Source organism: Mustelus asterias, chromosome 10 (genome assembly GCF_964213995.1).
Source record: "Mustelus asterias chromosome 10, sMusAst1.hap1.1, whole genome shotgun sequence".
Taxonomy (NCBI): Eukaryota; Metazoa; Chordata; class Chondrichthyes; order Carcharhiniformes; family Triakidae; genus Mustelus; species Mustelus asterias.
The window spans coordinates 80,018,657-80,031,764 of NC_135810.1; the positions used below are offsets into that span (position 1 = coordinate 80,018,657).

Consider the following 13,108-nt stretch of genomic DNA (forward strand, 5'->3'; position numbering starts at 1 on the left):
TGGCACCTGGGAGGCAACAAACCATGCGGGAGTCTCTGTCCCGACCACAGAACCTCCTGTCCGTACCTCTGACCATTGAGTCCCCTATCACTACTGCTCTCCTCTTCTTCATCCCACCCTTTTGCGCTGTAGAACCAGACTCAGTATCAGAGTTCCGGCTGTCGCAGCTTGTCCCAGGTAAAGCATCTCCCACAATAGTATCCAATTTAGTATACCTGTTGTGGAGGGGTATGGCCACAGGGGAACCCTGCTCTGCCTGTCCTTTCACATTTCCATTTCCTCTCCTTACAGTAACCCAATTTCATGTTGGAATGCGAGTCTTTACAGGTAATCAAGTCTTAAAGATACAGACAATGTGAGTGGAGAGAGCGTTAAGCACAGGTTAAAGAGATGTGTATTGTCTCCAGACAGGACAGTTAGTGAGGCAAGAGATTACAGATAGTGTGACATGAACCCAAGATCCCGGTTGAGGCCGTCCTCATGTTTGCGGAACTTGGCTATCAGTCTCTGCTCAGCGACTCTGCGCTGTCGTGTGTCGTGAAGGCCGCCTTGGAGAACGCTTACCCGAAGATCAGAGGCCGAATGCCCGTGACTGCTGAAGTGTTCCCCAACAGGAAGAGAACACTCTTGCCTAGTGATTGTCGAGGGGTGTACATTCATCCGTTGTCGTAGCGTCTGCATGGTCTGCCCAATGTACCATGCCTCGGGACATCCTTTCCTGCAGCATATCAAATAGACAATGTTCGCTGAGTTGCAAGAGTATGTACCGTGTACCTGGTGGATGGTGTTCTCACGTGAGATGATGGCATCTGTGTCGATGATCCGGCACGTCTTGCAGAGGTTGCTGTGGCAGGGTTGTGTGGTGTCATGGTCCCTGTTCTCCTGAAGGCTGGGTAGTTTGCTGCGGACAATGGTCTGTTTGAGGTTGTGCGGTTGTTTGAAGGCAAGAAGTGGGGGTGTGGGGATGGCCTTGGCGAGATGTTCGTCTTCATCAATTACATGTTGAAGGCTCCGGAGAAGATGTCGTAACTTCTCCGCTCCGGGGAAGTACTGGACGACAAAAGGTATTCTGTCCGCCGTGTCCCATGTTTGTCTTCTGAGGAGGTCAGTGCGGTTTTTCGCTGTGGCACGTCGGAACTGTCGATCGATGAGTCGAGCGCCATATCCTGTTCTTATGAGGGCCTCTTTCAGTGTCTGTACGTGTCTGTTGCGATCCTCCCCATCTGAGCAGATCCTGTGTATACGGAGGGCTTGTCCATAGGGGATGGCTTCTCTAACATGTTTAGGGTGGAAGCTGGAGACATGGACACGGTGGACAGAGTACCCTTCGTCGACCAGTACTTCCCCGGAGCGGAGAAGCTACGACATCTTCTCCGGAGCCTTCAACATGTCATTGATGAAGACGAACATCTCGCCAAGGCCACCCCCTCACCCCCACTTCTTGCCTTCAAACAACCGCACAACCTCAAACAGACCATTGTCCGCAGCAAACTACCCAGCCTTCAGGAGAACAGTGACCACGACATCACACAACCCTGCCACAGCAACCTCTGCAAGACGTGCCGGATCATTGACACGGATGCCATCATCTCATGTGAGAACACCATCTACCAGGTACACGGTACATACTCTTGCAACTCGGCCAACATTGTCTCCTTGATATGCTGCAGGAAAGGATGTCCCGAGGCGTGGTACATTGGGGAAACCATGCAGATGCTACAACAACGGATGAATGAACACCGCTCGACAATCACCAGGAAAGATGTTCTCTTCCTGTTGGGGAACACTTCAGCGGTCACGGGCATTCGGCCTCTGATCTTCGGGTAAGCATTCTCCAAGGTGGCCTTCACGACACACGAGAACGGAGAGTCGCTGAGCAGAGACTGATAGCCAAGTTCCGCACCCATGAGCCCCTTTCCTGGGCTTGCAAAATCTCACTAACTGTCCTGTCTGGAGACAATACACATCTCTTTAACCTGTGCTTAACACTCTCTCCACTCACATTGTCTGTATCTTTAAGACTTGATTACCTGTAATGACTCGCATTCCAACCATTATTTTGTAAATTGAGTTTGTGTCTTTATATGCCCTGTTTGTGAACAGAACTCCCACTTACCTGACGAAGGAGCAGCGAGCGCTCCGATAGCTAGTGGCTTTTGCTACCAAATAAACCTGTTGGAATTTAACCTGGTGTTGTGAGACTTCTTACTGTAGTTATTTTACCCAAGTCAAACTTTCCAGCCACCATCATCCCTGGATATGCCCTCTCCCACCATCAGGACAGATTAGTCAGACATGGCAGCACGGTGGTACAGATAGTCAGGAAGAAGAGGACCTGCAAGTCCTCAACATTGACCTCAGACCCCATGAAACTCAGGACAACAGGTCAAATGTGGACTAGGAAACCTTCAGCTGATTATAAAGGCAAGTATTGAATAGAATTCACGGAGCCCAATGCATGCTAAGATTTTGATAATACTGATTACCACTTATTGCACTGCTGCAAAGAGGACTGGTAGTTCTGTTTGGCAATTGTATGAGATTTTAAGAACTATCTTTCCTTGAAGTGGTTTTTTAATGTCTGTGTGTTTGGACAAGATTAAGAAGTGTTAAGTGAATGAAGGGTTTCTTAAATGAGACTTCCATTAGCTGCATTTGATTGATAGTTTCATGAGAATATAAGATGGAATTTTTTTTAAAGGAATGTTGAATTCCTGATTTTTAAAACAATTCATGAACTTACCAGAACTATGATATGACTCATTGTTTCTGGATCTTGTGGATACCGTAATAATGCTTCAAAGGCACTACAGATGTCCTGATATTCAATCAATGTGAAAATCAAAGCACAGAATCCCTTATACATATTAATATTTGATTCTTTACACCATAGGATGCAGGAGAGGACTTTGTCCTTTGGAGAATGCATCTGAACCCACACGCAGTGCTTGTCAATTTAATTATCTCTTATCGTTAAGGACAGAACCCTATGATCACTGCATTAAAACTATACTTGAGGCCATACAAAAGCCTTCAACACACACTTAAATACTTATAAATGTAATATTGGAGTGTTGTGAGCAGTTATTTGGAGTATTGTGAGCAGTCTTGGGTCCTATATCTAAGGAAGGATGTGCTGGCCTTGGAAAGGGTCCAGAGGAGGTTCACAAGAATGATCCCTGGAATGAAGAGCTTGTCGTATGAGGAATGGTTGAGGGCTCTGGGTCTGTACTCGTTGGAGTTTAGAAGGATGAGGGGGGATCTTATTGAAACTTACAGGATATTGCGAGGCCTGGATAGAGTGGAAATGGAGAGGATGTTTCCATTAGTAGGAAAAACCAAAACCTGAGGGCACAACCTCAGGCTAAAGGGACAATCCTTTAAAACAGAGATGAGGAGACATTTCTTCAGCCAGAGAGTGGTGAATCTGTGGAACTCTTTGCCGCAAATGGATGTTTTGGCCAGATCATTGAGAGTCTTTAAGACAGTGATAGATAAGTTCTTGATTAATAAGGGGATCAGGGGTTAGGGGAAAAGACAGGAGAATGGGGATGAGAAAAATATCAGCCATGATTGAATGGCAGAGCAGACTCGATGGGCCAAGTGGCCTAATTCTGCTCCTATGTCTTATGGTCTTATCATACACCATCTAAATACCTTTTAACCTCAGTTGTCAAAAGGTTCCCTACACCAGACTAGGGTTCCTCCATGGTTCACGATCCTTCTGAGGAGCTGAATAAAGTGCCCTTCGTAAGATTGGGTTAGACTGAAGACTAAATTATACTTGAGGGGCCTTTTTATTTTTTTCAGCAGACAGCAAGTTTTGGTGGTTCAGAACAGTTAAAACAATGCCGTAGCATTAAACATAGCTCACAATGTAGTTCAATGTCCTTACAAGTTGCTACGAGATTTGTTAATACAGATAGCTTTCTCTCAAGACTTTGGTTCATAGCATCAACTATTTATTTTCTTTCCTTCAAAGGTTCTGGTGGTTCAGGCAATAAGACCAGACAGACTTCAAAGTGCAATGGCTCTTTTTGCATCCAAAGCCCTTGGTAAGTGTAATGTTGATTTGAAAACTTTTGGCAGCAGTATCATTTACTCTTGGTTTAGATAGGTTCTGTTTCGAGCTCAAGTTTTAGATACTCTTTTGATCCGAGTACCTCGTGTATGGAATTTTCTTGTTATCTCTGTGGGCAAAGATCTAAATTTTGAGAACCCGATGATGAGTTGTTTTCCCATTGCTTCTCAACATGGTACTCTGGGTTTTACTGTTGCCAAGGTGTATGTCATTTATATTTTAAGTATTATTTTCTGTGCTCAGAATATTTCCGAGGACAATGCATTTCAATGTCTGGTATTTTATTGACTCTGCTGAGACTTTTATAGACAATAAAAATAAATACTTGAATGTGTCTAGGTAATATATATAAAATGGAAATCAAAGTACATTTTTAAAATTAACCATGGCATTAATAAGATACATCTGGATTATTCCACGTTTGATAGCCTATGTCAAAAGGGCTATGTTGTTGGAGAGGGCTCAGATGTCAAGATTAATGAATACCTTTGAGGATTAATCTTTGAAGAATAATTGTGTAAACTTGAACTTTTCTCCTTTGAGATGAGAAAACTATGTTTGTTCCTAAGACTATGTAGGTGTTAAGTTGAAAACAGATACTTTAGGGCAGATTTTAACTGGGTAGGCAAGTTCTGTCTGGGAGCTCCTCGCATGCTTCTTGAAACATTCATTTCCCCTCCACTAAATTACTTAAATGTGTATTAGGCACCCACACTGGTCAAGTACTTCCTAATTGACAGTTACACTCTGATGACACCATTCTCACCCTGCTAAATATTAACTTGCAAATGCAGATGCCCCACTCGGTTTCGAAACCACCGACAGAACAGTGGCATTGGTATCATGAGAGCTCTAGAAGAGAGGATCTCTTGCTGTCTGATCTGCTGTCCTTACCTGGTCTGGCCAACATGTAACTCCAGACCCACAGCAATGTGGTTGACTCTTAACTGTCCTCTGAACTGTTCAGTTCAAGGACAATTAGGGATGGCTTTGCTAACGATGCCCACATTTCATGAAAGAATAAAGAAAATACAATCGGAGCCAAACAATAGTGAGGTTCCTTCTAGTGCAGACCATTGCTCTATTCAAATAGTTGTTTGGTACTACCTAATTTGAGTATTGCTGAAAAAAGAAACACGTTGCTGAAGCTTTTCATCTTGCACTCATCAGGACAAATGTAAAAATGCCAAATTTCAAAGATCACAACAATTTATACCACAGGAGAAAAGGTTGCTAATTGGGTGACAAGTCAACTTGATCAGCCGAGGCATTACCAAGGAGAAAGCAACAGTAAATTTTAGGCTCCCAAGCTCCTGGGAAATTCAAAAAAGGTTCAAAGCTTGAACATACTCCTTTTGTTTGCAGAGAATGGGTCTTGTGTATGAATGTATATCATTTCTAGCAAGGCCACACACACCAAGAGACTTCGCTGGGAGGCAGAGGCAAAATCAAGGCATCGGGGATAGAAAACAAACCTTCAACTAACTCATCTATCCAAACCTCCAAGCACCATCTGCCTCATGTGGCAGAGTATGTACAGTAAGCATTGGATTTGTAAGTCATTTCAGAACCCATTGACCCTAAAAGGAAGCAATGACCCTCTATCCCTAGGGTCTGCCTAAGAAGGTGGAACCTCAATCCATAAATAATTTTAAGAAGGAATTGACGAGTTAGTTGAGAATGAGGAACTTACAGAGTTATGGATAAAAAGCAGGGTTACATACGTACATACTAATAGAAACAGAGGTAGGCCATTTGGCCTGCCCTGCCATTTGGTAAGTTCATGGCTGTTCTGTTTGTGTTTCAAGTTCTACATTCTCAATAATCTTTGCTTCCCTTGCTTAACAAGAATATATCTAACTCCGCCTTAAAAATATTCAATGACCCCGCCTTCACCACCTTCAGAGGCAAAGAGATCCAATGTCATATAACCCTCTGAGGGAAAAAACATTTCCTCACCTCTGTCCTAAAAGGGTGATCCCTAATTTTAAATCAGCGGCTGCAGTTCACTCACAAGAGGAAACATCCTGTCCATGTCTCCCTGTTCAAGACCGTTCAGGAACTTATATAATTCAACCAAGTCTCCCTTCATGCTTCTAAACTCCAGTGAAACCAAGCCCAGTCAGTCTAACCTTCCCCCATAAGTCATCCCACTCATTCCATGTACCAACCTAGTAAACCCACTCTAAACTGCCTCCAATGCATTTACATCCTTCTTTAAATAAGGAGACCAGAATTGCACACAGTATTTGAGATGTGGTCTCACCAATGCCCTGTATAACTGAAGCATAGCGTCCTTACTTTTATGTTCAATTCCTCTCATAATAAAGGATAGCATTCTATTAGGCTTCTTAACTACTTGCTGTACCGCATCCTAGCTTTTTGTGACTCATGCACTAGAATACGTAGATCACTGCACCTCAAACTTCTGCAGCCATTCTCCATTTAAGTAATACTCTTTTTAAAAATTCTACCAAAATGAACAACTTCACATTTTCGCACACTATACTCCATTTGCCAAATTATCAATTAACCTATCCATATCTGTCTGCAACCTCCTTATGTCCTCTCAACAACATACTTTCCTACCCATCTTTGTTTCATCTGCAAATTTAGCTCTTTAGCCTTCACTCCTCTCATCTAGGTCATTGATATAAATTGTAAAAAGTAGGAGGCCCTAACACAGACCCCTGCAGGGCTCCACTTGTCTTATCCTGCCAATGAGAATAAGACCCATTTACACTCTCTGTTTTAGGCCAGCCAGCCAATCTTCTATCCTTGCTAATATGTTGCCCTCTACACCATGAACTTTCATTTTCTGCAATAACCTTTGATGTGGCATCTTTTCAAATGCCCTCTGGAAATCCAAGTCCAGCATGTCTCTTGGCTACCCTTCATCCACAGCACATGTTACTCCTTAAAAGAACACCAATAAATTGGCTAAACGCAATCGCCCTGTCAAAAAATCACACTGATTTTTCCTGATTAGCTTGAGTTTCCCTAAGTGTCCAGCGATAACCTCTTGAATGATTGATTCAAACACCTTCTCCACTATAGATGCCAAGCTAACTGGCCTATAGTTTCCTTGTTTTCTGCCTCACTTCCTTCTTGAACAGAAGGGTTATACTTGCTAATTTTCAATCTGATGGAACCTTTCCAGAATCCAGTGAATTTTGGAAAATTAATACCAATGTATCTACTGCCTCATGAGTTGAATCTTTTAAGATCCTAGGATGGTGTCCATCAGGACCTGGAAACTTGTCAGCTTGCAGTTCCATCAGTTTGCTCAGTATAGCTTCCCCAGTGATTGTAATTTTACCAAGTTCCCCTCTCCCTTCCACCTCTTGATTTACAACTAGTACTGGAATGTTGTGGGCCTAAGCACAACTATTCCTAATAAGACCCAGCAGAAGCACAATGGGCCAAGTGACGACCTCCTGTGCTGTAAGTTTCAGTTATTCTGTGATTCTAACTTGTTGCAGCTTATGAGCTCTTGCTCTATGCATAATGCCTACCTAACTACGATCATTTTATACAAATATTTTGTGACTGATAAACTATAATAATGCAAGTCTTTGTTCACTTTTTAATATTTTATTAAGTCAGTGTGTATACTCCCCTGATACTATTAGGCCGATGATCCGCACCTGCAGTTTAACAATGAAAGAACATCTGGAGATAAAGGATTGCTGCATTGCTTTGCGAAGTATCTAGGAGACAACTTTTTGAATTAACTTAAATGGGTTAGTTATATGAGAATCCCAATGGCTGAAGCTTCTGAGAAGGTTTATGCTTTACACTGGTAAGCATCTGTTGATTTTTGCCACGGAAGGACAGCATTTTGTAATGCAAATTGCGCCATTCATATGCTTCCCAATGGAACCAGAAAAACTGAGGGCGGATTTTCCAATTCTACAGACTGGTGTGGTTCCCACAGGTGCAAGGATCAATTAACACAATGCATGTGGCATTCAGTGTCTGGTGGCACAGTGGCACAATGGTTAGCACTGCTTCCTCACAATACCAGGGACCTGGATCTGGGTTCAATTCCAGCCTTGGGTGACTGTCTGTGTGGAGTTTGCACATTCTGCTCCTGTCTGTGTGGGTTTCCCCAGGGTGCTCTGGTTTCCTTCTGCGGTCCAAAGATGCGAGGGTTAGGTTGATTGGCCACGCTAAGTTGATCCTTCATGTCAGGGGGATTAGCAGGGTAAATACATGGGGTTACGGGGATAGGGCCTGGGTGGGATTGTGGTCAGTGCAGACTCAATGGGCCGAATGTCCTCCTTCTGCACTGTAGGGATTCTATGATTCAATGAACATGTCACCTTCCTTATTTTCATGACAGGGTGGCACGGTAGCACAGTGGTTAGCACTGCTGCTTCACAGTGCCAGGGACCCGGGTTCGATTCCCAGCTTGGGTCACTGTCTGTGTGAAGTTTAGAACGTTCTCTCCGTGTCTGCGTGGGTTTCCTCCGGGTGCTCCGGTTTCCTCCCACATTCTGAAAGACTGTGCTGGTTAGGTGCATTGACCTGAACAGGCTCTGGACTGTGGCGACTAGGGGAATTTCACAGTAACCTCATTGCAGTGTTAATGTAAGCCTTACTTGTGACTAATAAATAAAACTTTAAACTTTAAGGAAAGGCTTCTATTTGATTAATATGTAGCTAGTGTTCAATTCTGGTCACCATATCCAATAAATGCAAGCCAGATATCAGCACACTTTCATCTTGTGACTATCCATGAAACCAATTTTGAAAACTCAGATGCCATGTCTCAGATGCTTGAGTGATCAGTTCTATCACCAGCAGCCTGAGTTTATTTTGCAATAAGGCCTCTGTAGATAGGAAGGCAGCAGATACAGTGAGACTCATGTCAGGAGACAGAGCATTAACAGTAAACTGGAGCCAGGCTGATGTCTTATATCGACTGCCTAGATCCCAAGTCTGCAGAAGTGTTATAGCTTGCTGTGCACTACGTAACCTAGTGAGGAAAAAGATTCTCGTGAAAGCTGATGATGAGGATGAAATAGAACAACCTCCATCCCCAGAGCAAGAGGAGGGTGCACAGGAATGGGAAAATGTGGGTCACAACCTCCAGCCGTTATAGAAACAAGGAAACAATTGATAGTCTGACTCTTTCACTGAATAAGGGATATTTCACACCTCCCTGTTCTCTCCCCCCCCCCCCCCCCCCCAACATCCTTATCAAATTCTTCACGATCAGATGCTTTCCTTCATAAGACAGAGGCTTTTGACAGTGAAGACCATGAAGATTACATTAGCAATTTATTGAAAATGATTGCATAAGTTATTACTGTAATTAAAATACCAATCCATGGAGATTTTGTTTGGCAGTGGCTTATTGTTGTATATCGTACGGCCGAACCCGCGTATAGCGAATTCACGTGTGGTTGAGCTCACAGTGGAATAAATTCTGGTGTCAAGTACTTTCCAACGTGAAATTCAATGTGCTAATTGTGAAAATATGCGTAATAGTATTCCTTTATTTTGTTTAATAAAACTAATGGAAAGCGCCTCCTTGTAAGTTAACTTTATGAACTTGCTCAGATAGCACCGATATTGTGTTATAAAAGTGCATTTGCAAAATTCAGGCATATAAGTAAAATTATCCAGCACTTTCATCCAAAGCAGATAGAAAATACTGTATGAGGTGCACTGAACTCTGAATCTTGATATGCACAAGCATCATGCAAAGCTCTGCACCTGAAAAGACATGCTTTAGTCTTTGAGGCATTAATTCCAGTTCAGCAGCATAAAAATGTTACCGATTTACATTTTCATGATGGATGTATTTAATTTTAGATCAGCTCATTATCTGAAGAATCAAAGTTTATAGTTCCTTCTTTAATCAGTTTAGAGTGTCTTTGAATTATTATGAAGAATGTAATTTGAACTATTTATTTAATATAGCTGAAACCATTTATGCAATGTGAAAAATAAATGACCAGGTGAAGAAATTGTTAAAATGTATTTCCAGCAACCTAGCTGAGAAGCTTAAGCAAGTAATACATTGATATCCCTATAACACATTAGTTACACTTCATTTAGAATAGTGCATTCAGTTCCAGTCACACAGGCTGTGATTTTTCTCCCCTAGGCAAATTGGAAATGAATTTGCTGCTGACTCTGTTAGAAATTCAAAATTGTCCTTTCGCTTTCAAAGGACACACATCGAAAAAATTAACATATACATGTATCTGGGAACTATTTTAACAGTATTTCATGCACCTGTACGGAGAATACAGGCTGCAGCTGCTGTTAACCACTAAAACTGAAAATGTGGAGCAAAAACAGAAAATGCGGGAAATACTCAGCAGGCCTGACAGTGTCCTTGGACAGAGAAGTGGGACTGGTTTTTGGTCCCCACTGGTTCCATTCCACCTCCCAGCCAAGACAGGATCCTGGCTTGCAGGGCGATACATCCACATATAGCTGATTATGCTTATTAATTATGGCCAGGGAAAGGAAGGATCAGTTTAAGTGCCCCAACTCAGGCAACAGCAGCAAGCCAACTGGCCAGGGTTCCAGGTAGGCCTAGAGGGTCTCCCTGCGTGCCTGGGCACTGGAACCGCTGCAGATTAAGCTGTAGGAGGACTCCCCCCAGACTCCAACATTGGCTGCTGAATCTGTTTTTTAGTTAAAGGGTTAGAGTGGTTGGAGAGAGGGTGCCTCTGCAACTTGCTGCTCCTCTCAAACTGGAAGGTCTCTGGCTCTTGACCTGTCCGAATCCTCAATTGGTTGGAGAACCTGGCTCCATGCTAATTATGGGGACATCCAGAATCGCAGTGAGTAACTGCTACCCCTGGAGGGAATCTCCAGTCAATAAAAGTTACATTTCAGGTTATTAACCTTTTCTGTCAGAACCAGTAAGAATCGAAGATGCAAGAGACCTTGCTCAAATCTGTTACATCTCTAACTTTGTCTAGTTTTGATGAAAGGTCATTAACCTGAAATTTTAACTTTGTTTCTCTTTCTGCAGATGTTGTCTGATCTAAATATTTCCAGCATTTCTGTTTTTATTACTGTTAAACATATATCTTAAACATATATGTTAAACATACCAAGTATTTTTATTTTAAAAAAATGAAATGGTTAAAACCTGTATTGCTGCAGACTGAACTCAAGTCCTAGTCATGACTTCAACAGAGAATTATGAAAAAATGAATAAGACTTTCATTAATATTGCATCTTAAACTACCTTAAAGACATCCCAAAGTGCTGCACAGCTAGTGAAGTAGTTTTTGTGCAGTGTTATGTCAATAAGATGTGAAAATAAATCAAAACTGTTTGTATTAAAACTTTATTCCCTTTTGCTCGTTTAAAATGGTCTTTTGCTAAATCTTGAGATGACTGCTACAGGTCAAATGATTCACCAGATTGGCCATCAGCTCTGGAAGCGACCGACAAAAATTATAAGAACAAAACAGTTCCACAGTCATCCTTGTGGAATCTCGTACCCCAGTGTAAGGCCACAGAATAACTATGAAACCAGACAAGTAACAGCTGAACTGACTCCCTCCATCCCTGCTGAGATAATAACAAAGACAAGGCCTTATACCTGAAGAAGTGTTGATAGCTACCATTTCACTCCTAAGGGAAACAGTGGATTTTTGCTAGAAGCATAGAAACTGCTTGTGAGGCTGAAATTAATTAATTAATGGACCAGGTCACACGACCCCATGCTTCTAGCCTTTTCGACTATTTTACTATTACATTTTTAGCCTCATAGCTCAATCTGCTGTTACAACACCAATTGGAAAGAACTTCAGCCGACCTCCTTGCTGACCATGTAGCTGGCCACTATCTCTCAATTCCTTGAAGTTTGTTTGCTTATAAAAGTCTCTGATCATCACCAGCCAATGGTCCAAGCAGAGAAAGTCCATTGTGCTTCATTGTCATTCATTTCAAGGACTTTTGTGTTGCTGTCTCCAACCAGAAACTCATCTGGACTCAACTCTCCCATGACGGAAATACCCTCTGAATTTTGACTTTTCAGACTCCAGAAATCATGAAAACTGATATTCATTTCTGTGGTTGTTTTACTTTTTAAAAATTTATTTATAAGTTGGCGTCACTGGCTAGGCCAGCATTTATTGCCCTTGAGAAGGTGGTGGTGGTGAACTGCCTTCTTGAACTGCTGCAGTCCCTGGGGTGTAGGTACACCCCCAGAACTGTTAGGGAGACGTTCTAGGATTTTGATCCACTGACGGTGAAGGAATGGTGATATTTCCAAGTCAGGGTCATGAGTGACTTAGAGGGAATGTCCAGGGTAGGGTAAATGTTAGATATTGCAATGTGTCTGCTGACCGTGTCCTTCTAGATGGCAGTGGTCATGGGTTTGGAAGAGCTTTGATGAGTTCCTACGGTGTATCTTGTAGATGGTACAGACTAATGCTACTGTTTGTCGATGTTGGAGAGAGTGAATGTTTGTGGATGGGGTGCCAATCAAGTGAGCTGCTTTGATCTGGATGGTGATGGAGATGGTTATTGCCTGGAACTTGTGTAGAGCAAATGATATGTGCTACTTGTTGGCCCAAGCCTGGATATTGTCCTTGTCTTGAAGCATGTGGACATGGATTGCTTCAGTGTCTGAAGAGTCACTGAACATTATGTATTATTAGCAAACATATTTTCTATTGTTATCCATAGCTGTGAATCTTCCCCTTTTCTGTCCCCCTTTGTGTGTACATCTGTATGTGTTTGTGTATGTGTGGTTAGAATGTGAAATAAAGTAATCTTCTGAGGTAATCGTAAAGACAGTTTGCCATGTATTATCAATAAAATTAGACCACTCAAACTCAGAGTTTGGAGAAACACACCACAGCCTACTTTAAAAATTATTCAAAACACCTCTGCTTACGGACAGATAGTATGATGATAGTATGCTATTGCCATATGTATATATTTATGTTTAAGGGGACTGCTTAAAGATTCAGCTCTATTCTGCAGGTAGACAGTGTGTCTGGAAAACACACCGCTCAGATGCTGGAAGAGCAGGATAATTAC

The 13,108-nt window shown here is 42.3% G+C and overlaps 1 protein-coding gene across 3 annotated transcripts in view; it reads left to right on the forward strand.

Moving 5' to 3' along the window:
* dync2h1 (dynein cytoplasmic 2 heavy chain 1) overlaps window positions 1-13,108 on the forward strand; it is a 524,787-nt gene that overhangs the window by 330,828 nt on the left and 180,851 nt on the right. For 2 of the 3 annotated variants that reach the window (XM_078222026.1, XM_078222027.1), the window contains one exon: window positions 3,983-4,055. In XM_078222026.1, coding sequence (XP_078078152.1) covers window positions 3,983-4,055 — 73 coding nt within the window. Of the gene's footprint in view, window positions 1-3,982; window positions 4,056-7,713; window positions 7,799-13,108 lie in introns of those variants that run through there. The other variant, XM_078222028.1, reaches the window with a different exon arrangement.